Source organism: Cyprinus carpio, chromosome B17, assembly GCF_018340385.1.
Source record: "Cyprinus carpio isolate SPL01 chromosome B17, ASM1834038v1, whole genome shotgun sequence".
NCBI lineage: Eukaryota > Metazoa > Chordata > Actinopteri > Cypriniformes > Cyprinidae > Cyprinus > Cyprinus carpio.
The window spans coordinates 13,254,279-13,281,124 of record NC_056613.1 but is presented as its reverse complement, the minus strand read 5'-3'; the positions used below and the strand labels follow the sequence as shown (position 1 = coordinate 13,281,124).

At 38.0% G+C, this 26,846-nt stretch overlaps 1 protein-coding gene across 3 annotated transcripts in view; it reads right to left on the bottom strand.

Moving 5' to 3' along the window:
• The window catches only part of grid1a (glutamate receptor, ionotropic, delta 1a), a 245,467-nt gene that overhangs the window by 66,964 nt on the left and 151,657 nt on the right, over positions 1-26,846 (bottom strand). For all 3 annotated transcript variants that reach the window (XM_042742360.1, XM_042742359.1, XM_042742358.1), the window contains exon 4: positions 18,570-18,775. In XM_042742360.1, the coding sequence (XP_042598294.1) occupies positions 18,570-18,775 (206 nt within the window). The remainder of the gene's footprint in view (positions 1-18,569; positions 18,776-26,846) is intronic.

Below are 26,846 nucleotides of genomic sequence, written 5' to 3'. Positions count from 1 at the left end.
ATACTAAAACGTGCTAAATAAAATATCTCAATGTATCCGGTTCTACAGTGACTTATAAATCATTTTGTGGTTGTGCTCCCTACCTCTTCCAGAACTACCTGTTTGGGATTCAGATCCTTCGTTTCTGCATGTACTATGCATTAATTGAAGAACTGAGGCCAGAGGCCATCCCCATTATAGGCGACAATAGACTGGGCCTTCTGTGTGGCAGCTCTTTCATTGCTTGGCAGAGCTTGTTTTGCACGGCTTGCTGTGGAATGGCGGAGACTACGACCCACAGCCTGCCCTCATGCTAGACCTGCCCTTGGGATCTCATGACTTATTGTGCTGCCATTAGTCTGCAGATACAGGTATCTCTCTCAGCACTACCCTTAGTGTGTGCCAATACAATCTTTCGCTAATGATGCTTTTTGTTCCACCTCGTTTCTGCTCCAGAGCACCCTCAGGTTCACCGCCGATTAATTAGTCCTGTCAATCCACCCCGTTCCCGACATCAGCATTACCTTTTTCCACTTCATGCATTCCATCCTAGCTACGTTCACATTCATGCCTGCCTTCACTCACTCTTGCGTTCCGTCTGATTTGAGTTTTGATTGCAACCTGTCTTTCTGAGCAAATAATATTCTTGTCGCAAGTATAGTACGAATAAAATCAAAGTGAACTGGAATGAAATTGATTTAATTGAGCAACCAGCAGCTAACATGCAGAATATAACACTGCATCGTCAAAGAAAGCACGCAGTAATATTAGCTTACAAATTACAGCAATTTGCCTTAGAATTGATTCATGTACATATTGATCTAACAGCTGCCTTTGACTAAAATCCTCAATAAAATATTTATTCTGATTCTTTTCCTAGATTGCATTTGAAGGAAAATGCCACATTTGCATACCCAAAGCACTTCAGATCTTCTTAGCTCTCCAGCTCCAGAGCAGCTGATCATGGAGTTTTGCATCTCTTCTCATTTGGAAACACATCACGATCTTAATGGCTGAATCTCAGTGCTGCAATGGTAATGTCTTGACAAACAGATACAGTTTCAGGAAAACTAATTAATAATGCTCTTTTTTCATATAAATCTGCATTGCTTTAAATAAAGAAACTGATATATACATCTACTTGTTTGTTTAATGTAACATCTCTCTATAAAGTGAAATGTAGAGAATATATACTGAAGTCTACTGGCTTTCACAGAAAACATCCTCCTGTTTACCATCATTCAAATGAAAATCAAATCAAATCCTACTTCATACAAAATGTAGTCTATTTGTTCTGTGAAGCAGAGTGAAAGAGGAATTGAAATTTTTTAAAAAAGTTATTCTGTTTTCCTGTTGTGCACATGGTCAAGTTAAGAGGTCAGTGTAAAATAGTTTTCTGATGGCTCCCATTATGTCTGTCAATGTGTTCCTTCAGCCATTGCCGTACAAAAGAGAGAAAGAGACATACAAAAGAATGAAAGAGGAAAAGAACTATAAAGCTATAGGAGCATCTGGGAAATCATACATATCCCTCATGTCCAATCAATTCATATCAGAACGCAGGTCTGGAGGTCTCAAACCATTCTATACCAGAGACACAAATGAGATTTACCAGAAGTGCACCAACAATTTGCAGCCAGCTCTCATTGAGTGTATTAAAAGACACCCCTCCCCTTTCTTTCTTAAGCACAATTACAGTAAAGAGGAATGACAGGTTTTATGGATCAGCTGTTCACTGGGTTTGTTGATCTAAATTGTGGAATAGCCTCCCACCCTATATTAGACAGGCCCCTTCTATAGAGGTTTTTAAGACTCTGCTGAAGACCTATTTGTTCAGCTTGGCTTTTTTTTGTGTGTGTGTGTGGGGGGGGGGCTTTCTCTAGGTGCGTGTGAACATAGGGTATTGTTATGGTTATATTGTATTTTATGTTCATGTATATTCTGGATTATATATTTTTGTATACTGTCTACAATTTTATTGTGAAGCACTTTGGGCAACATAGTTGCTATTAAATATGCTATATAAATAAGGAAAGTTGAAGTTGAAGTTAAGCGTTGGCATTCTTGTTGTATGAACCAGAACAATGTGCCTTATTTACTAATAATTGTGTTTTTACTTCAAGGTACTTTTCAAACAAATATTAAATCTCTGTTACTCAACCTTACAAAGTTCCAAACCTGTTTGACTTACTTTCTTTTGTTGAACATTTGGGAAGAACATTGGGGTCCAAACAGCATTAAGCCCCATTGATTTCTATTGCATGGATGTCAATAAGGTCTAATATTGTTTGAAAAAAAAAAAAAAAACTTTACTATACTCAAAAAAAAACTAGACTCTCTCTCTTTCTTTCTCTCTCTCTCTCTCTCTCTCTCTCTCTCTCTCTCTCTCTCTCTCAAAATTCACTCTTATTCCAAATGATAGAGCATGTACATGCAATAATTAGCATAAAGCACATTCAGATCATCTCTGCATTTTAAAATTTTTAAGTAACATTTTTAAATACACAAATATATTTTCAGTTCAAACTATAAATTAACATTAGTATTATGACAAAACACAAATTAATATTGAGAAAAGTAATCTATCCAAATAAACATTTCAGTTGGAGACATTTAATGTTCCAGGAGTCTGTAATTTTTGCACACAGTACAAAAATCAATGTTGTTTTGAGCTTTAATATATTTCATCCTAAATTAATGCAATGTCTGTTTAACAAATCATAATTTCTGCATTAAAATGTTTTCTCACAGTTTTTAAAACATTTCTATAAACACAGTATAGGTACAGTAAATGAGCTTTGAGGAAAAACAAAACATAAACATAATTTATTTTAATCACAAACACTAGCCAAATGCTAAAAGATCAAGTTAACTAGCAATCAATATGCTGTATATATTAATAAACACTGCTTGATTTTGCATGTCTGAAATACTCCCCTAATAAACCCCTAATGGGCAACATATCATGCTAAATCAGGATATAAATAAACGTACTAATGGTTAGCTGCAAAGTTAGTCCTCTGCCCTTATATATAATACTCATCATTAAAAAACATTTATAACATTTAATTAAGAGTTACTTTAATTAGATTTTTTTTTGCTCTCACACTTTCAGAATATGCCTCTAAATAAAAAGAAAAATTACAGGATTCCACTGAGTTTCATTACAATTTACTGAACTAAATTCTCGGGAAACAATTTATTTCTGAAGGGCTCTTAAATGTCCCTTGACGTTAAGCACTAACATAAGTAATAATCATCCATCACGCCGACGAGCTGCCAGATGTAACCTTTGCTGATTTTAATCTAACATCCTGCCACTTTCCATAACAATTTTTTCCCCTTAGAGAAAGGTGTAAAACATTTCAAACTCTGACTGTAAGTTAGTTAGTTGTTACATTGCTTGTTGATTGACAGTTTGAATGAAAACACTGTCATGAGAGACAGCTTTGTAATGAAGAGTGTGAACCCTGCACTCTGCCATTTGATTAATTGGGTACAAGATTGCCTTCACAGGTGCATTCTAGGACACATCTTGCATGAGCTTCCTGAGAGGTTGAGAGCCTCTTGAATACTTTTATCATGTTCATGATTAAACTTGACCCTGCTGTGACTAAGCACCTTAAGATTTGCTGACTCATCCATGCTCTACACTGAAGACATTCCTTTTAGATTCTTCTAAGAGGTTCTGACACAACAGAGTAGAAACCTGTACCATACGATCGTTTCCTTTCTTAATCATTCAGGCGTTCTGTGAGCGCACACCATGTAAAAATCTGTGAATACAATGTGAGCATTCAGTGCAGTATTCAGCAGACCCCTATCCATACAGGTTAACAGTAATGCTAAGCACACCACTGAGTGCTGTCGGTGCTTTAGAGGTGATGCTGAGAGCAGCAGAGTTTTCAAAGTGATTCTGAAAGCTTTTCGAGTGAGTGAGGCAGCCTTAGGGTCATTTTTTACCGTCACACTTTAGAACTATCACCTAACCACAGGAAACAGAGAATAGACAAGGAACACTTTCTTTGATGTTCTTATTGGGGTTAGAGAGAAATTGGGTGGCAAGGTGGAGGGTTGATTAAAAAATGCTGGGAAAAAAAGACAGAAAGAGGGAGAGAGAATATCCATTAGAAGAACTGAAGAGAAAGTGTGAAGAAAGGCAGAAGTAGACAAGAAGGAGAGAACGAGAGAAAGGAGTACATTTTAAAGATGAATGAGGACAAGGACAGTGATAGATAACATGCTGACAGGCTTAATTTGTCGCGTGGTGGGGGGGGTCAGGGGATCTGGAATGCAGGTTCTGTGTTTGTGTGCTTTGTCCTAACTGCTATGGATGGCAACCAAGAACCAGATGTAATTCAGAGCTAGTTCAATGTTTATAAAATACAAAAATCAAATGATTTATGAGATTTATTTCTGTTGAATGGTTCTTGTATGCCTGCATTATTCCTCACTGCAGCTGTACTAAACTACTTGGAAAAATAATATGTGATAATATAAAAGTACATGAACAATTCATTCCTTTTGCAACAAAATTGTGAACAAAAAGCTGTTATTTGTCTGCCACTTTAGTTGTAGTAGAAGACAATGAATGGAATGAATACTGCAAAATAAATTGTATATATATATATATATATATATATATATATATATATATGTATATATATATATTTCAAAGAATGTAATAATAACAGTTCTAAAAGTGATATAATCCTTTTTTGAATCATTTGAATCACTTATTAACACTAGTTGATTGTCCATATAACAATGTGTATACAGAATGCAACAAAAAAGTATTGTCCTTTCTTCTGTTCTTTTTTTCTTGTTGGTTAATTTAGTTTATTTTTAACCATGAATATATGTATTTGTTAATTAAGACCAAACCAGACCAGAACTGTTAAGTGGAATCTGAATCAGAAATACCTTATGATTCCCACCCCTAGTCCTAGCATCTGCGAAAAGGTCACAGTAAAGACCAAATATTTACAGTGTTGACTGTGATATCCCAAAGCATTAAGCAGAATATACAAGTCATCTGTCAGGGCCTAGGCACATGCAATCATCATTCTGTAAGTGATGGCTTTTATTACAGAACCATGACAAGAACAGTTCAGGGTATGAGTGGTACTGGCAGCTATAATCACAACTAGCAACATCACACCACACAAAGCTACAAAATACAGAGACCTAAGATACAATCACTTTCCATCTGAAACGTATCACCTGCTTGATTTTAAACAGTACAGAAAATGTCAGTGCATACAAACAAACTGCCAAGCTATGTTATGCAAAACCTTGTCTATGAAATTGGAATGATGCACTCTTGTATTTGAATAGTGTTGCAGTAGAATGCGGAATTAAATCACCACAGATGTCATCTCGTAGTGAAGGAAAAAAAAAAGTCAACAACGAAAAATATCATTAGGTTTCCTGAATACCCAGCTGAATCTAGTCATGGTCCAGTAAACTGTGAGCTCAAATTTCATTTCACCGATGGTTTGTGTATGTTTTCATTAATAACACCCATATACACACTGGGAGAGAAATTAGGAAAATATGAGTTTAGAGGAATATTACTTTCATTTAAGCGGTTTTATTTCCAGCCTCATTATGGCATCAACAAAGTATGAAATTTATTTTGCGAATATTATTTCTGCTGAGACTTCCTTACCACTTTATGCTGAAGAATTTGCATGTTTAGATAAACAAAATAATAAAATCAAAAGCTCCTGTCCCAGGAGTCTCCTAATACTCCTGACACAAGCAATGACTTGCAGGCTGAACCACTTGATGAGCCTGAGACTCATTGGCATTCTGTGAGCATTTAATTGGTCTTACCCCACCCTCCCTTTTTTAATCAGCTCGTCTAGAGTGTTCATTGGTATTTTATGTGATTCTTTAACATACAACTGGATGTGGGTAATTATCTACGCCGTCTCATTAGGGCTTTTGATGGATATGAAGAGGGTATGTGCATATTTGTATGTGTTCATGTGTTTGTTCAGACAGGAGGGGGAAAAGCACTCATGTCATAATGAGAACAATATGATATGCTAGGTGTCTAATTGTGTTGTCCACAATTATCTTTTTGTCTGCTGTTAAAGTTAATAATTCCATTAGGAATACACATCCTAACCCAACTTAAAATCCACATGAGTTTGCAATGCGACCAGTGTTTGTCCATGCAGAACTCATTATACTCTTGTGAACACGTCAAAGACTGACATGGAAGAGAATAAATTGTTAAATAAAGTTGTTATTTTTGTTTTCTTTGTACACAAAAAGTATTCTTGTGGCTTCATAAAGTTACTGTTGAACCACTGATGTCGCATGGACTATTTTAACAACGTCCTTACTACATTTCTGGGCCTTGAATGTGGTAGTTGCGCTGCTGCCTATTTAGGGTCAGAAAGCTATCAAAAACATCTTAATCTGTGTTCCAAAGATGAACAAAGGTTTTACGGGTTTGGAACAACATGAGGGTGAGTAATTAATGACAGATTTTTTTGTGTGCGTGTACTAACCCTTTAAACTAGTGGCTATGCAACTGGTCCCAAGGGTATTGCTAGATGGTTGTTTATATGCCAAAATCAAAAGAGGCCACCCTCCAGGTCTCATATCCTAGTCATTACATATGCATCATGTATGATCATTGCTAAGAAATGGACAAAGGCAAAGGCACAGAAGTTTCAATTTTGGCTTCCACTGATTATGAAAACATGACAGTCAAGCTAAAATGTGACACAATACATTACTTTGCTCCAAAGTAGTGTGCCTTCTCTCCTTGTTAAAAGCCCAAACTAATGTTGCTTGATAATAAAAAGTTATTAAAAGCACATTAAGCTGTGATAGAGAACTCAGGTGCTCCTGAGGTGGCTTTTTGTGCATGCTCTCTGAGACTGAGCTGAATCTACAAGCAAGCCAAGTACACTTTGGGCTTTGGTGTGCCCCTAAACCAGGGATGCCAAACTCAAGTAGGTAGGTGTGCTAGACCAGGTTGATGCTAAACTCTGCAGGAGCTGAATTTTACACCCCTGGTCTAAATGGTCAAACACACAGAGAAATGCCAGGCTTGGTTAGTATTTATATAAACACCAGTTAGGTTTATGAGAATGTAAACAGTTGGGAGAAAGTTGATTGGGTGTCATAATACAGAATTTGTGCATTAGGTCTTAAAGTGACAGCAGCCTAATAAACCTGCTGTCATATGTCATTAATATTAAGCAAACAACAAAAGAAAAAAGCACTGACTGCTCTTGACTAAATGTAAAGACATTGTAAACACAACATCACTCTGCAGCTCTCATCTGGTCGCCCACCAAAGCAAAGCATGGTTGAGACTGGTCAGTACTTGGATGGGAGACCTCAAAGTAGGTTGCTGTTGAAAGAGGTGCAAGAGAGGCCAGCAGAGGATGCTCATCCTGTGGGCTGTTATGGTCCCAGTGCCCCAGTATAGAGATGGGATAACGTCCTGACTCTTTTTGGTCATTAAAAAAAAAAAAAAAACACCCAGGATGTCCTTTGGAGAGACCAGGAGTACAACCTGGCCAAATTCGACCACTGGCCTCTGTTCATCATCATGGCCTCTTAATCTTCCTTATATCTACTGACTGGTTTCATCACTGTGACTCTCCACCAATAACCTGGTGTGTAGTGGGCATTTTGTACTTGATATATATAAAAAATGACTCATATGATGGTAAAAGATTTTGGAATTGTCAATGCCTAATTGTGTTAAATCATGATTACAATATTTACCAAAATAATCCAGATTATGATTGTCATAAATGAGCAGCCTTAATTTGAAGCATCATTCATGTTCATGGCACAAACGGCCCAGATGTCAGAATTAAACACTTGGAGTAAGAGGTCTGTCAAAATCAGCTAAGTAATGCTTGAATTAGGAAGCACTGCTAAAAAAAAAACACTGCACTCTTTGAAAGCTCACCTTGGCAAAAACTATCACATGATGCAGGTATCTAATGCAGTTCAGCAGTAGACCCTGTTCAGGAGCACAAAAGAATCGCCCTTAGGGCCAGCGGCTTCCTTTGTTTTAGATGACACTGTCAAACAGCTACATTTTTTTCAGCATTTTTTATCTCTATCATGTTGCCAGCTCATTACAGTGATAACTTCCACAAGGCTTTACTAGTACCCCCCAAAAACAAGACAAAAACCCTACATACTTTCCTCTTTCCTCATTATAGCGTATTCAAACACATGTAGAAAAGCAAAAGACGAAACAATTTAATTACTAGAATCAACCTTAATGTTACGATGTGCTTGTTTGACTTAAAAAACAAAACAAAAAACAATGTCTATTCAGACGCTTATACTGTGTACCACAATATGGAGACTTCAGATTGAGGCAGAGTCATTTGGCTAATGGGCTTGTGACTCTTGGGAATGAATGGATTTTAGGACATCAGATGCATCTCTTGTGACATTTTTTATCCAGTCCTTCCCAGATAGTTTGTGCTTGGGCTCAGTACCATGTATCCACATACACAAGTGGATGACTATTTAGTGACAGACTATATGTACTGGATGGATGTACCTTGTGTCCTTGCTATTTTCCACCTTTCTCTGCTTGTCCTGACAGGCTGACACACTCGGCCTAATGCACAGCGGTGGTAATGGCTGTGTGAATCGCATAGAGAGCCATGAAAGAATCAGAGCATGGAGAACCTCCCTAAAAACACAGATAGCAGCCATCTGAACCCAGCTGTTTATCTGACCATGTCTCAGAGCAGCAAATCACTGAGGAAATACACACATAAACAAGACTTCCCCAAACAGACAAGGTTATTCAGATAAGAGCGAATTACTGCCCACAGGGCTTAGAGCAAGAGAAAGATCGCATGGTAAACTCATCTCCTTGACTGCTCAGAGTTCAATTTAGACTTTTTAGGCCATAGCAGAGAACTCCCAGGATGTTTTGCAGCACTAAAGAACTCTGTCTCTCAGCTGTCACACTGCTAATCAGCAGAACAGTCTGGAAAATGCTGTCCAAACTGGCCCCAGAATCTCAATCTCAGTATTATTTCACTATTTTAGTGGATTTTATATGGGGGTGGTGATATTTGCTAACCCTAACCCTCACACAAACCTGTTGATATCAGTACATTTATAGCAAAACATTATTCATTCATTCATTTAAACAAGACTTTCACAGGACCAGAAGGCAAATACTTTGGGGTCAGTGTGAGTTTTATATGGTTTTGTAAAAACATATATAGAGTCTCTTACACTCACCATTAAAAATACAGGAAAAACAGTGTTATTGTGGAATTTGATTACAATTTTACCTGTCTATTAAAAATGTAATAAACAAACAAACAAACAATATAGCTATAGTAAAGTATAGCTAGGTAACCCCAAACACATATACACCAATATACAGAAAAGACACACTATCAGCAGTTTGCGGAGCTGGAAATATTTAAGCAAGGATTTGTGAGTGGTGTAAAAGTAATCAGCACTGCACCTTACAATTCACAAGCAGATCAAAGTATGAATGATAAATACTATTTATTTGCAATGCATACTGCATTTTTGATGCCGCTTCTAATGGATTCTGCAATAAATTTAGCAAAAATACATTAATAAATAAAAATTAAAATAAAAAGGTTATCACACAATAATAAAAAAGCAAATGTAAGATTTTAAAATGTTCCCTTGATTGACAGGGAAATGTCCTGGAGGCCAAATGGTCCAGACACAGATGATGGAGTTCACGAGTAATGTATGAGGACGTATGCAATTCTCACTTTCACAAGCATGAGCAGTTTTCAGTCCCCTCTTATCACTTTTACATTAAAAAATGTAAATAAAATAAGTCTATAGGTTGGCAAAATTGTCTGGAAAGGCTCCAGAAGTTTGGGACTGTAATAGCTGGAAGAGTCACTTTGTTACATCACTTGCTTGAGGGCCCCACGGAAGTGACCACAGCAGTGTGAGGGATTTAGATATAAACAACCTCTTGACACTCAGTTGTAATGCCTCACATCCCTATCAGGATTCAAACCAACAACCTTCCAAATGTGAGCACAGTTGCAAATTTCTCACACTAATTTAAAAATGATTCTCTCCTCCTTCAATCGTAAATTGTTCAGATCATTTTTGTTGAGATTACAGCTAAACAAAATGCAATGCACAGGATGAGCCACTTTAGTTATTTTCCAGCCCATTTGGCACAACAGCCATGTGCCTCTCTAGCAAAAGCTTCATTCAAAAATGACTTTTTATTACTGAACAACAAACAACACTATTCCCCAGATCACACAACAAATCCTACTATCTAAAAAAATGGATTTTCTGTAGACTTTTACTGTTCCCTTTTATCGGTCACTTTCGATGTCATGTCGGTGACCGATGAATTGGGACTCTTGTTAGAGAGACCAATATACTTTGAATGTAAACTAAATGAGCCAATGCACATTGGCATGCAATGGTTGTATCCAGCTGCCGCTGATTGCAGCGCGAGTATAAATAGATGGTAGCAAGGCCTGAATTGGATCCAGATATGACGGCTATGACGGAGTGCAAACCTCCACCATGTCCTGAGCCCTCGAGGTTGGATGACTGGTTTCTTGGTGTGGCCCGTGCTCGATCTCAGCACTCCACTTCGGTGCCATTCTTCCCAGAGGTGCATGAGGAGCTCAACAGGTCGTGGATGGCACCTTTTACTACCAGAAACCACCCTGGTAGTTACTCCTCCCTCACCACCCTTGATGGTGGAGCAGCCAAAGGGTATACGGAGATTCCTCCAGTGGAGCGGTCAGTAGCAATGCAGTTGTGTCCTGGTACCGCCTCCATTTGGTGGGCCAAAACGTCCCTTCCCTCACAAGCCTGTAAGTACTAGTCTGGTCTGACTGGCAGTGCTTATGTGGCCTATGGAGATGCTGCCTCCACCTTACATGCCATGGCATTACTGCAGGTCCACCAGGCTTAGGGACTGAAGGACCTACACGAGGGCGGTCATGATCCGGAGGTTCTGAAAGAACTACGAACTGCAACTGACCTCGCACTCCGAGCGACGAAGGTCAAGGCGAGTTCTCTGGGTCGTGTGATGTGCACGCTTGTCCAGGAGTGGCATCTCTGGCTGTGTCTGGCAGACATGAGGACGCCGACAAAGTTTAGTTCCTTAATGCCCCCGTGTCCCAGACCGGCCTCTTCGGTGATGCATTCAAGAGCTTCGCCCAGCAGTTCTTGGCTGCACAGAGGCAGACTGAGGTGATTCGACACATCCTGCCCCGGTAGGCAGCTGCTGCCTCCACCGGTCTGCTGGCCACAGCACCTTGGCCTGCTTCAAAGGCAGGATGGCGGTCCCACTAAAAACAACTGGGGACACTTCATTTCCAGCAATATCATTGACTTGATTGCAAATGATTGCAAAGATACTATTTAAACCGAACTGAGCTGGATGATGACAGCATTGAATTCAATGATGAACTGCCTTTAACTGATTTTGCATTATTGAGACTTCTGTGTGAGAAGCACTACAGTGGGTCCCATTTAAGCCTTTGCAATCAGTTGAGCTGACGTTTCTTTAAAAGAAGACTCTGCTTCTGATTGCATTGGCCTCCATCAAGATGGTAGGGGACCTGCACGCATTTTCGGTCAACGAATCGTGCCTAGAGTTTGGGCCGGCAGGGACAGCAGTTTGTAAGTGTTTTGCCTCATTTTCTCATTAGACTACTGCGTGATCGTCATTGCTAGGAAAACTTTGCTTAATTTACTGTGTGTCTTACCCTGGTAAATACGTGCTGAAGTGGCGCTTGGTTTTGCGTTTGCCTATCGCGGGACTGCCCAGTTTCGGTCTGCTAAATAGTGAGGCGTGACCAGCTGACTTCGTGGCAGCCCTCGTGTGAAGCCTCCTCGTGTGAAGACCGACGAGTGTAATGACCATCGACTCGACCTGCGCAATTCCACCAAGCAAGGACACCGACAGGGCACTTGAGTATTGCTTTTCTCCCCTTTAATTTTTGTATAGCTTGTCCTCAAATACTTATTTCGGTCACTTGTAGTCACTATGTGCTTTCAGATCTCTACTATCACTACTAACACTCGGAGAGCACGCTATGTACGTCTAAGGAAGGCCAGCCGACAAAACGGCCAGCCTGTCCCTCTGACCTCTACTACTATGCTCTCTATTCCAGTTGGTCTCTGGAACTGCCAGTCTGCTGTTAACAAAGCAGACTTAATTTCTTCTATTGCTACTCATTCCGGTCTCAACCTCATGGCACTGACTGAGACTTGGATCGAACCTGAAGACACTGCCACTCCCGCAGCCCTCTCCAATAATTTCACTTGTTCCCACACCCCTCGTACAACTGGGAGGGGTGGAGGTACTGGTCTCCTTATATCGAAAGTTTGAAAATTTGATCTTCAACCATCACCTTCAGGTAATGGTTAATTTGAATCACATGCAATTACTGTAACCCACCCTGTTAAAATCCACTTTGTGGTGATTTATCATCCTCCAGGTCAATTGGGAAACTTCTAGGAGGAGTTGGACGTGCTGCTATCCAACTATCCTGAAGATGGTACTCCTCTGGTACTGCTTGGTGACTTCCACATCCACCTAGATAAACCCCAGGCTGCTGACTTCAACACTCTGCTCGCCTCATTTGATCTCAATCGAGAGTCTACTACAGCGACTCACAAATCAGACAACCAACTGGACCTCATCTACACACACTCTTTTGTTGCTCCACTGCACACCTCAGACCACTTCCTCATTACTGCTAACCTAGCACTTACTCCTGAAGCAGCACACACTCCAATGCAGGTCGCCTTTCGACAGAACCTACACTCACTCTCTCCATCTCGCCTATCCTCTGTGGTTTCATCTTCACTTCCTTCACTCTCTCAGTTTTCAGCTCTGGACACGAACAGTGTTACAGACACTTTTTGCTCCACTCTAACCTCTTGCTTGGACAACTTTTGCCCACTGTCGTCTAGACCAGCACGCACCACCCCATCTGCCCCCTGGTTGTCCGATGTTCTCCGTGAACATCGCTCTAAACTCAGGGCTGCAGAGAGTAAATGGCATAAATCAAGAAACTCTACCGACCTCAGTGTGTAACAGTCTCTCCTCTCTTCCTTCTCTGCAAATGTCTTCACTGCTAAAACATCATACTACCACAACAAAATTAACAACTGTTGTGACGCTCGGACACTCTTCAAAACTTTCTCTTCTCTTCTTAATCCACCTCCACCTCCTCCTCCATCGACTCTTACAACTGACGACTTTGCAGTTTTCTTCACAAATAAGACAAGAACCATCAGTGACCAATTCTCCACACCACAGACTGAGTATAACTTCACAACAATTAATGCACACTCTCTCTCCTCCTCTCCACTTTCAGAGACAGACGTTTCCAAACTTATCCTGTCCAGTCATCCTATTACTTGTCCACTTGATCCGATCCTCACTCACCTCCTTCAAGCGATTTCTTCTTCAGTCATACCTTCACTTACTCACATTATCAACTCCTCTCTTCACTCTGGAACATTTCCCTCAGCATTTAAGCAGGCTCGGGTAAGTCCACTGCTGAAAAAACCATCTCTAAATCCAGCACTTCTAGAAAACTACAGACCGGTATCCCTTATTCCATTCATTGCAAAGACACTTGAGAGATTTTGTGTTCAACCAGCTCTCTATGTTTCTTGTACAGAACAACCTCCTGGACAGCAACCAATCTGGCTTCAAAAGCAGCCACTCAACTGAGACTGCCCTGCTCTCGGTTACTGAAGCCTTGCGACTGGCAAGAGCAGCTTTAAAATCCTCAGTACTCATTTTTGCTGGACCTGTCTGCTGCTTTTGACACCGTTAATCACCAGATTCTCCTGTCCACCCTCAGAAAGATGGGCATCTCTGGAACCGCACTCCAGTGGTTTAAGTCCTACCTTTCTGATAGATCCTTCGGGGTGTCTTGGAGGGGTGAAGTTTCTAAGTCACAAAAACTTGCTACTGGGGTTCCTCAAGGCTCAGTACTTGGACCACTTCTCTTCTCCATCTACATGACGTCATTAGGATCTGTCATTTAGAAGCATGGCTTTTCCTATCACTGCTACGCTGATGACACTCAACTCTACTTCTCATTCCAACGAGATGATCCAACGGTAGTTGCTCGCATTTCAGCCTGTCTGAGTGACATTTCTAGCTGGATGAATGACCATCACCTTCAGCTCAACCTTACTAAGACAGAACTGCTGGTGGTTCCAGCTAACCCATCGTTTAGACCCTTCCTGTCAGAGCAAGCCACCCAACACTCTTGTTCTCTCCAGACTAGACTATTGTAATGCTCTCCTGGCGGGCCTTCCTGCATGTACTATCAAGCCTCTGCAACTGATCCAGAATGCAGCAGCGAGGGTTGTCTTCAATGAGTCAAAAACAGCTCACGTTACTCCTCTCCTCATCAGGTTACACTGGGTACCAGTAGCCGCTCGCATCAAATTCAAGGTACTGATGCTTGCCTACAAGACGACCACTGGCACAGCGCCAACATACCTAAGCTCATTAGTTCAATCTTATGCGCCCTTCAGAAGTTTGCGCTCTGCAAGTGAACGACGCCTTGTGGTGCCATCCCAAAGAGGTTCAAAATCACTCTCACTGACCTTTTCCTGGACTGTGCCCAGCTGGTGGAATGACCTCCTGATCTTAATTCGAACAGCTGAGTCTTTACTCATTTTCAAAAAACATCTAAAGACAGCACTTAACCAACTAATACTAGTACTTACCTTTTCTTTTCTTGTCTATCATATTCTTAAAAAAATAAAAAAAATAAAAAACCCTGGCTACGTGTTCTGTACTAGTCTAACTGAGACTTGTCATGGCACTTGTATACCGTTGTTGTACTCTTGTTGATCTGATTGCTTCTATTGTTCTCATTTGTAAGTCGCTTTGGATAAAAGCGTCTGCTAAATGATTAAATGTAAATGTCCTCCCTTCAGGGATCAGGTAGTGAACCTGCAAGCACTGCCCCTGGAGGTGGCAGACCCAGCCCTTGCTTTGCTTTGTCCCGTCCGTGCTTTAAGATTGTACGTGGACCAGACACAAAGGTTTAGGACCTCAGAACAGCTCTTTGTTTGTTACGGAGGCTGGCAGAAGGGGAATGCCATCTCCAAGCAGAGGATGGCCCACTGGATAGTGGAGGCCATCACCCTGGCTTATCAAGCACAAGGTGTACCCTGAACATTCAGGCTGCGAGCTCACTCTTCTAGAAGTGTTGCATCCTCCTGGGCGCTGGGTCGTGGCACGTCGCTGACAGACATTTGTAGAGCTGCGGGCTGGCGGCCCCCAACACGTTCGCTAGGTTCTATAGCCTTTGTGTTGAACCGGTATCATCCTGTGTTCTCATCTCAAATGGGTAGAAGCACTGAGAGGCTTCGGTTTAGTGTTGGCTGGATAAAACCGCTCCAGAGAGTCCATACTGTAGACCTGTCGAGCTCCCCCATCCCCTCAGCAGCCAGACGTGGCAGAACGTCCAGCACCAGGCCCTCAATCTATGAATCCATGAGAACCAGTAGAGGGCTGGGTTCCATATGTAGAGACCTATGTGGATCCCATATGTGTAAAGTCCACAGTATAGCTTCAGAGCCTGTGTTTTCCTGGCAGACTACTGCCATTTCTAAAGAGGGTTACAATCACCTCTAATTATTCCATATGCACTTAAATGGTTGTTCACATGTGTAAATGCTTCCGAAACCTCCTTCGGGAAGGATGGGGCTTCTGCAATGTTCCTGTTCCAAGTGGATTGAGTAGGTTTTCCCAGTGTTATCCAATCTCACTGAGTGGGTAGTGCTACGACAACAGTGACTGACCTTCTTGTTGCGAGCCCCGGCCTACACCAAAAAAGGGCACAGGCGGCTCGCACAGGAAACTGGAAGGGGCAGCATCCATGCTGCTTTTGTAGGGATTCCTAATTCGTCAGTCACCGATGTGACGTTGAAAGTGACCGACTGAAAAGGGAACCTCTCGGTTACGTATTGTAACCCTTGTTCCCTGGAGGAGGGAACAGAGACGTAACGCCACGTCCCATCGCAACGGCTGCTGCACCACCGCTGAGTGGCTGGGTCACTGGCTCGGCTCCTCAGCGAAAACCTGAATATGCGGTGCATATGCTGCCTATTTATACTATCGATCAGTGCCAACTGGATGCAATCATCACATGCCAATTTTTAGTAAAAATAGTAATATATATTATAATATAATTAATATCACAATTAATATAAAATATATGTATATTATGATTGATAATAGAAAGAGAGAAAGAGAGACTGAAAAAAAATATATAAATGTTATACTTATAACATTGTTATATATTTAATTATTTTAAATTATTTTTTTATTATTTTATTTTTAATTTATTTTTAATTTTATATGTCTCATATATAATATATCTAATATATAATACATTATGTGTGTGTGTGTGTGTGTGTGTGTGTGTGTATAGTTTTTATCCAATAAAGTATATACAATAAAATATAAAAATACATTAAAATAAAATATATAATATATATTATATAAAGTTATATATTATATTTAACACACACATATATACATATTATATATGTCTCATATATATATATATATATAGATATATATATATATATATATATATATATATATATATATATATATATATATATATATATATATATAAAAAATATGTGGATTTTTTTTATATCCAGTAGAGTATATATAAAAAAATAATTTATTCAATTAAAAAAAAAAAAAAATATTCATTACTCATTCCTAATAACATTATTCATTCCTAAATATATCCAGAGGTGGAAAGAGTACAAAAATATTCTACTCAAGTAAAAGTACCATTACATTAATGAAATTTTACTTAAGTACAAGTAAAAGTACCAGTCTAAAAATCTACTCAAGTAAAAGTAAAAAGTAGCTTGTTTAAAATTTTCTCAGAGTAAAAATTACTTAGTTACATTTTTACAGTGGGAGGGAGGCAGAAATGTGATAGGCCAAGGGTGTCGAATTCAGTTCCTGGAAAGCCACAGTCCTGCACAGTTTAGATATAACCCTAATTAAACACACCTGATCCATGATAAGAAATTAATTATTTAAAAAAAAAAAAATCCAAAGATACTTTAAATGTGAAATTAAAATGGCCAGTATGTGTCAGTCATTGCGATTGGTGTGATTTATTTTAACGGTTGATTCATTCAGGAACGAAACACTGTCATGTTGCTCAGAGATGCAAAACTGTGCTTTGGTGGCTGTGTTTGGAATTATTTTTTTTTTTGTTGTAGAAATAGAGCAGGCAATATGGTGTCTAAAACGCAAGTCTCTTAATTAACTTGTTTACTGACCTGTTGTAAAAAAAAAAAAAAAAAAAAAGAAAAATTTTGTAAAATTATATATATATATATATATATATATATATATATATATACAAGTTTTCTTTTTTTTTTTTTTTATATATATATATATAATATATATACAATTTTCTTTTTTTTTTTTTCACAAAATATATATATCTATATATATCTTCACAAAATTGAAGATATAGGGGCAGAAAATTTACATATTTATTTCATTTCATATAGTAAATCAAAATCACACAAAGAATGCCGTCTTTTCCTCCAAAAATCATCATGATTATATATATATATATATATATATATATATATATATATATATATATATATATATATATATATATATATATTATATATATACACAAAGAATGCCGTCTTTTTCTCCAAAAATCATCATGATTATATATATATATATATATATATATATATATATATATATATATAATATATAATCATGATGATTTTTGGAGGAAAAGACGGCATTCTTTGTGTGATTTTGATTTACTATATGAAATGAAATAAATATGTAAATTTTGTGCCCCTATATCTTCTATTTTGTGATCATTCTAAATGCATTTTACAAGACTGAATCACTCAGTGAAAGAACGCACTATAAATGCGCATGCACCTCATTAAAACAACAATTATGATATTATCGCAGACGATATATATCGCACTCCGCACCACTGTCTTTTTGGCTAATTTGTGCAAAACCTCTTGCTAAAATGTCAAAGCTTCATTTTAACCACCACTGCAGCGACGCAAGTATTTAGCTCACCTCTACATGCTTGCGAAGGGTTGATGTCGAGATTTTATAAGCTGCTAGTTTGGTGTCCCTAGGTAAGCACAGCTTACACTGCATAATAAAGCATAAATATGGCCAGGGGTTCACTTCATTTCCTTCGAGTTCAACTTCAGAATATGATGGGGTTTCGGTTTCAGCGGTGTCTGCACCACTAACGCCTGTTTTGTCTGTCTGCATCTTTCTTGTGATTTTAGATGTAGCGAAGTACAATACTTCAAACAAAATATACTTAAGTAAAAGTAAAATTACAGATTTTAAAAACTACTTGAAAAAGTAGAAGTACACAAAAAAGCTACTCAATTACAGTAACGCGAGTAAATGTAATTCGTTACTTTCCACCTCTGAATATATCCTTCATAAAATATAATATTGAAATATTTAATATTTAACTATACACATATCGCTTCCGAACTGCTGTTACAATAACACGTACCTGGTGTATGAAGACCTGGGCAGTCCGGGGACTGAGCAGCAGGATGGCCCGTCTGAGTGTGTCGCGGTAATGGTTCAGCTCCTCCATCCTCATTGTGCTGAACAGAGTGGAAAAGACCTTTGTCACATTCCGATCAACCTGCTGTAGAGACACGTCCAAACCCATTCGAGATGCCTGGTCCAGAAACCCACGCAGTCCCCGCACATCTGAAAGAGACCAAAAGATGACGGTTAAAAACCAAGACTCATGTGCAGAGAGCTAAAAACAGTATTTAAGAAGAAGTGCAAGATGAAAAAAGATCAAATATAGACTAAATATTTGATTTGAGATCAGAGGTTCTCAGAGAGAATAACGACCAACCTAATTGTACATTTCATTCAGGGAAATGATGTTGAAAGGGATAGTAAGATCTTTGAAAATATCTAATTTTGTTTCACAAGAAGAAAGAAGGTCATATGGGTTTGGAACAACATGAGAGTGAGAAATTTTTTTTTACATTTTTTTTTTTTATTGACTATCCATTTGACTTTTGAAAATTCTGTTCCTTACTCTCGAGATTTGAGTCTAGGAGAAAGAATCCTGTTTTCTTGCTCCTTTGCACATCACGGCTGTCAAATCACGTCATGTTCAGTCTACTGAAGTGGCTTTTTGATGGCATAATCGTTTGGCATTGAGCTTTCTAACCATCTACTTGCCAAAAGGACACAAGAACCATCCCCTAAAAGGGTCAAGACGTGAGAATGAGGCTTCAAGGTCTAATTAGCTATATAGACCAATTATAAAAAAGCATGCATACTTCAACTTGACTGTGTTCATCTATGGTCTTCACTTTGAGCTGTAATTAAATTTTCATAGCATGACACTGAGGGAGTCAAAAATGCTGTGAAGAGCTATAATGTGTCTGCATCTTTTATATTTTCTTTTGTCTTGTAGTCACTGCTTGAAAAAAAAAAAAAAACAGAATACTTTCAAGAACCTATCAAAGTAAAGAAGCAGACTAGTCTGATAAAAAGCATTACGAAGAGCAGAAAATGTTTAGCCCATCTGCAGATAGCAGGGTGTTAACAGCAGCTTTATCTCCTCAGTAAACAAATCTAAATCCTTTTTTTTTTTTCAGTAGCAGCTGGTAGTTCTCAACTAGCTTCAAGACTCACGCTGCATCCAAATATACTTACTTCTATACTATATGATATAAAATAGTATTTCCACATTCATAGTAGACATCATTATAGTCAACCACTTCATCAGCCTAAGATCAAAGTAATGTTTTTAACATTATGTCTAAGACACACGGTTAAGTACAAAGATGACAATCTCCCTTTCTCTTTTTTTCTAATTAATTAATTTTTTTTTTCTCTCTTTTGCTTCAGGCAACACAGGAAAGCTAATCAGGTATCAATAATGATCAAACACCATATTATTTTGTGCGTAGGTGTGTACATGATATACTTTATTATAACTCACCCTCTGTGCAATGTAGTTTGCTATGAGCTACAAACTGTTTCCATGACAACTGACCATCAAAACGGACTACTTGCCCCACACCGGGCATCACTCTCTTGAGGAGACAGTCTCAGAAATATATAAACAAACAATGTGGAAATCTGTGGAAAGAAAGAGCTGAGAGAAGTCTTTTGAGAAACAAATTGGATTTGCTTAAAGAGTGTAATTATATATCTAAAGGCATATACAAGCTGCCGTCTCACTGGGCAAAAACACACGAGTGAAGGAGGTTTGGAGGGAATCAATGGAGCTCTAACAACGAACAGTTTGACGTTCTTCTGTTCCTTTCTTTGTAATGAAAATAATGGGCTGAAAAATAAAATACAAGGCTTGTAAATAAAATAAATAGACAGCCATATCATGATGTAATCAGCAAGCTCTTGAATACAAGACCTACCGTTTGATAAAAGCAGAATGTTGCTCACGATATAGTCAGTAGAATATTACTAAGGAATAAGTTCATAAAGTTAAACATCAGAGGATTTAAAATTACAACAACAAAGACTGTGTAGTGGACCAAAATTATTACTTATTAACCATACATTAGTTCAGTATTTTATTAATGCATCTTCACAACATGACGCACATTGTGATTAATGGACCTCAGGATGCTTGTTCTTTGCATTAAAGGTCATCGTAAACAACCTTTCAAAACATGTTTTTAATTGGTTCTGCATAAGGTTAGCAGTTATGAAACATCCTCATTTGATCCACTACAAAGATATCTAGACAGTTGCTAGGAGATGGTAAAATCATTTCATCTGTGGTTTCTTTTTATGATTCTGTTTGTCTCAATCCACCGGCCAGCTGTACAGAGATCCGGGGGCCGGAGTGTGAGTATAACTCATGAAGGCCATGGGGAGAACTCTTCCTGGAAAGACTTGGAATACTTATGTCCTATTAAATGAGATGGGATTTGTTTGACATGCTGTTGATTGGATCCACGTGACAGCATTGCAGAATCTTCACAGTCCTTAAAACTGCTGCTCATATTACTGTCTATGATATGAACTGCCCAGAGACATACGCTGAATGTAAAATGAAGCCTCTTTGTTTCTCTCTTCCTCTCTGTCTCACTTACAGATGGGTTCTGCTTGTCTTGAAGAGGGAGCCAATTAAGAAAGGTTCATCATCCTCTTGTGCAAAAGCAGCAAATTAAGACACAAACTCTATTATTACCCCCATATTCTGACATAAGAGAGAGACTTCAGCATAAATCACAGCAGCTCAACAAAGCTGACCAGGGGACTACAAGAGCACATCCAGAACATACCAAATATAGACAAATACAAAATATATGCCTTTCATAAAGCTTACTGTGGTGAATGACAACCAGGACATGTTAAAAACTAAAAAGGTAAAGACAGAAGTCATCATTAAAGATACGACAGATTGCCTGTGGGCATGTGAAAGTGCAAATGAAATCACTTCTCAGAACAGGTGGTGCAGTAGGTGAAAAATGCTATCAGCTCTACACCAAAGCAAAAGGACACATTAGTCAGTGGTATGCTAAAAAAAGGGACACTCGTAAACATTGCGACTGCTCAGCTAAAACCAAAACATCAATTAAACTGAGAACTCGCTTACAAAACCAACTTTCACAGGCCTGTGGGCCAGCTTACAGTTGTTTATAAATTGAATAACACGAAAAGTTCTCAACATTAAGATGTTTTATAGACTCGCTTTATGGAGGTTGAATGTACACAAAAATACTATAAAGAGGGGTTCAGGCAGCTCAAGGGAGAATCAGTTGCCAAGAAACTGACACTTCCACACCAAAGTTAGTAATAATCTAACATTGCACAGAAGTTGACTGATGACAACAACAAAATAGTTACAGTATTTTAAAACAAACAAACACACATTCTTCTTTCATTAGCATAGGTGTAAAGAGTACCTCAAGATGCTCAAGTGGCACTAGTCCTCAACACCTAGGAGACATACGAATGGAAAAACAAGATACAGTTCATTTGTGCAGAAAGCAATCGTGAAAACTGAACACCTCAAAACTGCAATAAATCAAGGTTGTCACAACAGCCTCTTATACGTCTACAAACACTCAAGTCTCAATGAAGCTGAAGTGCTCAGAAAGGGCATAGGTAAAACAGTATCCTTCAAAATGATGTCTGCAATATATCGATATATAAAATACTGTTAAGTAAAATTTAAAAAGTCAATGGGTGTGCTGGTTACGGCCTCATCACCGGCTGTTGCAATGTCCTCGACTCATATGTGAATACCTTTGATACTGTAAAACAGCCAAAAAGATACTAAGGTACAGTAACTAAATACATTTACACAAATACTCTACTCCACTGTTCATTAGATCATGGAAACTATTAATTTAGTTGAAAACCAGATTTATTAGCAAAATCAATTTGTCTGAAAGTTTACTACAGAAGTGTTCTTCATTTTTCTGTTCACTCCGGTGAAGAGATAAATAATGTTAACTTCAAATGCTATGAAATCTTTTCACACAGCAATTATTCAAGGCTGTTTACTTGTCCTTCTAAAAATAATAGCCTGAAATGCAGTTGGCTAGAATAACTGAGTAAATGAGATGAGTTTCTGCAAAGACATAATTAGTGGTAACATTTTTAAAATTAGCAATAAAAGAGTCCACAGCCTTAATCAAGCTTACCAAGAGAAAAATCATGCTATAACAAACTATAAACAGAGGTGGAAAGAGTACAAAAATATTCTACTCAAATAAAAGTACCATTACATTAATGGAATTTTACTTAAGTACAAGTACAAGTACCAGTCTAGAAATCTACTAAAGTAAAAGGAAAAAGTAGCTCATTTAAAATTTACTCAGAGTAAAAAAGGGGATAGGCCAAGGGTGTCAAACCCTGGAGGGCCACAGTCCTGCACAGTTTAGATATAACCCTAATTAGACACACCTGATCCAGCTAATCTAATCATTTAGGCTTATTTGAAAACTACATGATATGTGTGCTGGAGCAGGGTTAGAACTAAACTCTGCAGGGCTACAGCCCTCCAATAACTGAGTTTGACAACCCTGGGATAGGCCTATAAATCTCAAACTAGTTGTTTTTTATTAAAGGAATTAGTTATTTAGAATAATAAGACATTTGGGCTGTTACCAGGCAAATCAGTATCAACCAAATTTATCTTTTCAATGCAGAGGAAATGCAGAAGCTTCATCGGAAGTGGCATTTTGATGTATTTACACACTGTTTAATGCAGGACATGAATGCATTTAACCTGCAGTTACAAATGCATAAATAATGTTTTGATATACAAGACATAAAATGTTGAATACTCATTTGAAATTAATTAAAAAAATCAATAAATAAAAAGATATGTGTCAGCAAGTCACTGTTAATAAGTGATTGAATTGACCGAATGAACCGAATCATTTAAACGGTTGATTCATTCAGGAACGAAACACCGTCATGTTGCTCTGAGACACAAAATTTTGAATTATTTTTTATTGTAGAAATAGAGCAAAAACAGGCAATATGGTGTCTAAAACGCAAGTCTCTTAATTAACTTGTTTACTGAACTGTTGTAAAAAAAATTAAATAAATAAATAAATTAAAAAAAATTCTATATGTAATCATGATGATTTTTAGAGGAAAAGACGGCATTCTTTGTGTGATATTGAATTACTATATGAAATGATATAAATATATACATTTTCTGCCCCTATATCTTCAATTTTGTGATCATTCTAAATGCATTTTAGCAGACTGAATCACACAGTGAAAGAACACACTCTAAATGTGTCCGCACATCGTTAAAACAACAATTATGATATTATCGCAGACGACATATATCGCATACTCCGCACAACTGTCTTTTTGGCTAATTTGTTCAAAACCTCTTGCTAAAATGTCAAAGTTTAATTTTAACCACCAATGCAACGATGCAATTATTTAGCTTACCTCTACATGCCTGCGAAAGGTTGATGTCTTGTCGAGATTTTGTAAGCTGCTAGTTTGGTCTCCCTAGGCAAGCACAGCTTACACTGCATAATAGAGCATAAATATGGCCAGGGGTTCACTTCAGTTCCTTCGAGTTTAACTTCAAAATATGACGGGGTGTCTGCACCACTAACGCCTGTTTTGTTACTAATGTGTTTTAAAATGTAGCCAAGTACAATACTTCAAACAAAATTTACTTAAGTAAAATTACAGATTTTAAAAATTACTTTAAAAAGTAGAAGCTACTCAATTACAGTAACGCGAGTAAATGTAATTCGTTACTTTCCACCTCTGACTATAAATGCCACTACAACCTGATTCCCACCTAAATCCATTTCAAAATGTCCTGGTATTGATTACAGACAAATCAGCCAAACAGAAGTAACTTACTGTACTTTTATTGGCAGTATAAAATAAACATAAAGATAATTTCAGTCTGCATTGGTTCTTATTTACCATTTATGCAGGCCATGTAAATAAATACAGTACATAATGTGTTGATATATCATCTCCTGGTTTAAGCTGTGTTGTTTAAGTGGAGGTGCAAAAGCAGGCACCAGTAATGTTTCTATCAGTGATGGAGGAGGAGGATGTTTACGAAGTGCTCAAGGGTGAGAAATGAGAGGTAGAGAGTGAGAAAAACCTATTTATTTAACTCAGATCAAGGTTTAGATGCATTGAGAGTTAGTTATAAAGTCCTCTCACTTGATTCACAGAGAAGCAATCAGGTTTTAAGACAAAGCGGGAATCTGTTATTAATTGTATACAGATACAGATATGACATTTTTATGAAACCAAGGTGCATGCAGACACAATCTCTCTCAAATCTAATACATTTGGGGACAAATCTCACTAAACAGCTGAACTACTTTTCTGGTATATCAACCATCTGTATGGAGTAACAGCTCACTCAGATCAGTTTTCCCTGAGAATTCTGGGTATGTTTAACACACCCGCAGCCTGCGGATTTCAATTTGTACCACTTCTGTCCCTGTACCAGTGGAACAGAAGTGACGAGAGCAGAACTGAGACTATCTCGAGTAAATTATCTTCTCTCTTTTTCATGCAGGGTATCATAATGTAAGATCATTTACGCACTACCCCTCAAATGTCACTGCTTTTTATATGGTCTAAAACCCCTCTCATTGCATTTATTTTTAATATAGAATGTGCTGTGCACATTGGCATATTTTATGAAACAATGGTTTTGTTGAAAAGTTAAAGGCAAAGGTCTAGATTTGGATATGGGCACTAGGGACAAAATTGACCAGATCTATGCCTATTTTTTCAAGCCATTACAGCTGTGACTGATTGTAATATAAGCATTGAGAGTCAGGTTTTCATTTGTAAAACGCCTACTCAATGTTGTGCATTACATTGCTTTAAGTAGTATTTTTCAACCCAGTTAACAGCTGGTTGAACCACTTGTCTTAAACCACTTGTTGAACCACAATGCAGAGAACCTTTACAATTAATTATTACATTCATATATATATTATTATTCATTGTAAAAGTATATAATTGACAAATATAGACGGATGGACAGATAGAACAATATATGAAATCAGATAAGAAAGAAAGAAAGAAAGAAAGAAAGAAAGAAAAGATAAGAAAGAAAGAAAGAAAGAAAGAAAGAAAGAAAGACAAAATAAAAACAAATGACAAACAAAATGTCCCTTCCAATGTTAAAATAAAACCTACAGGCCTTGCCAAGAAGCCTCTTATCGGTGTGTCTAGTATTTCAGGCCATGAGACAGATCCAGAGTGATTGTCCTCCTATAGGAGGGTGCCATGCTCAGTGCTGAGAGCTCTGCACCACCATCAATCATGTTTTATGTCTTGATTAGGGCTTTTCCTCTGACCTCTGCGATATGGTTTGAAGGATGTTACCTGCTCCAGGGTGTTTGGTGGTCTGACTCATCTCAGTCCATTGTTAGAATCTGCCTGAAGCTAAATTCAGTAGCACATATAGTCTTAGCATAAACGCTGAGCTATTTTGAGCACAGTGTAGCTGCATAGATCTCAGCTATGTGGACCACAAGGGAGCTCTGCTTTGACTAGGGGGATTAAAATGTACCATCATGGATCTGAGTTGCTTTTTATCCAGACCTTTGAATATATGATGGCAGCCTGTTAACACAGCAAACAACCCAAGGAGAGAGCTATGGGCTGAAGTGCCTTGCTTGGGATAATGGGGATTTTAAGATGATAAGATGGGAACAAAAGAAAATCCGGCCTGCATGCTTGTTAGAGTTCACTCAGAAATAAAAATTCTGTCATCATCTATTTTTCCATGCAACAACAATGAAAAATTCAAGTATGTCAAACTTCAAAAAGAACGAAAAAAAGTAGTCCATCTCACATGTCTGCTATTTGCAGCCATATGACAGCTTTGTGTGAGGAACAAGTCACTTTCCACTGATTATCTTCCCTTTAAGCAAGCTAATAAACCTTGAAGAAATCATTTAGAATTAATCAACCTTTTAATTTAAAAGACTCAAAGGACCAATTTCTTTCAAAAATCTGACACTGATTTATTTATTTATTTTCATTAAGCTATAGGTTGGATTTTGTGCGACTTAAATTTTTGTTTGTTTGTTTGTTTGTTTGTTTTTGGAATATACAGCAGTGCATTTTGCTGTTATTGTGTTTTGTGCTCAGAATTCATTGCAATTGCGTGACAAAAATAGCAACCACATTGCTTCTTTTTTGTGTTTTTTTGGAAACAAAAAGAGGGTGAGGTATTAATTGTTACAGAGCCTGTGGCACTACAAAGGAGACTCTTACAGTTTAAGTGTGAATTGGTGTCATTAGTAAGTACAAA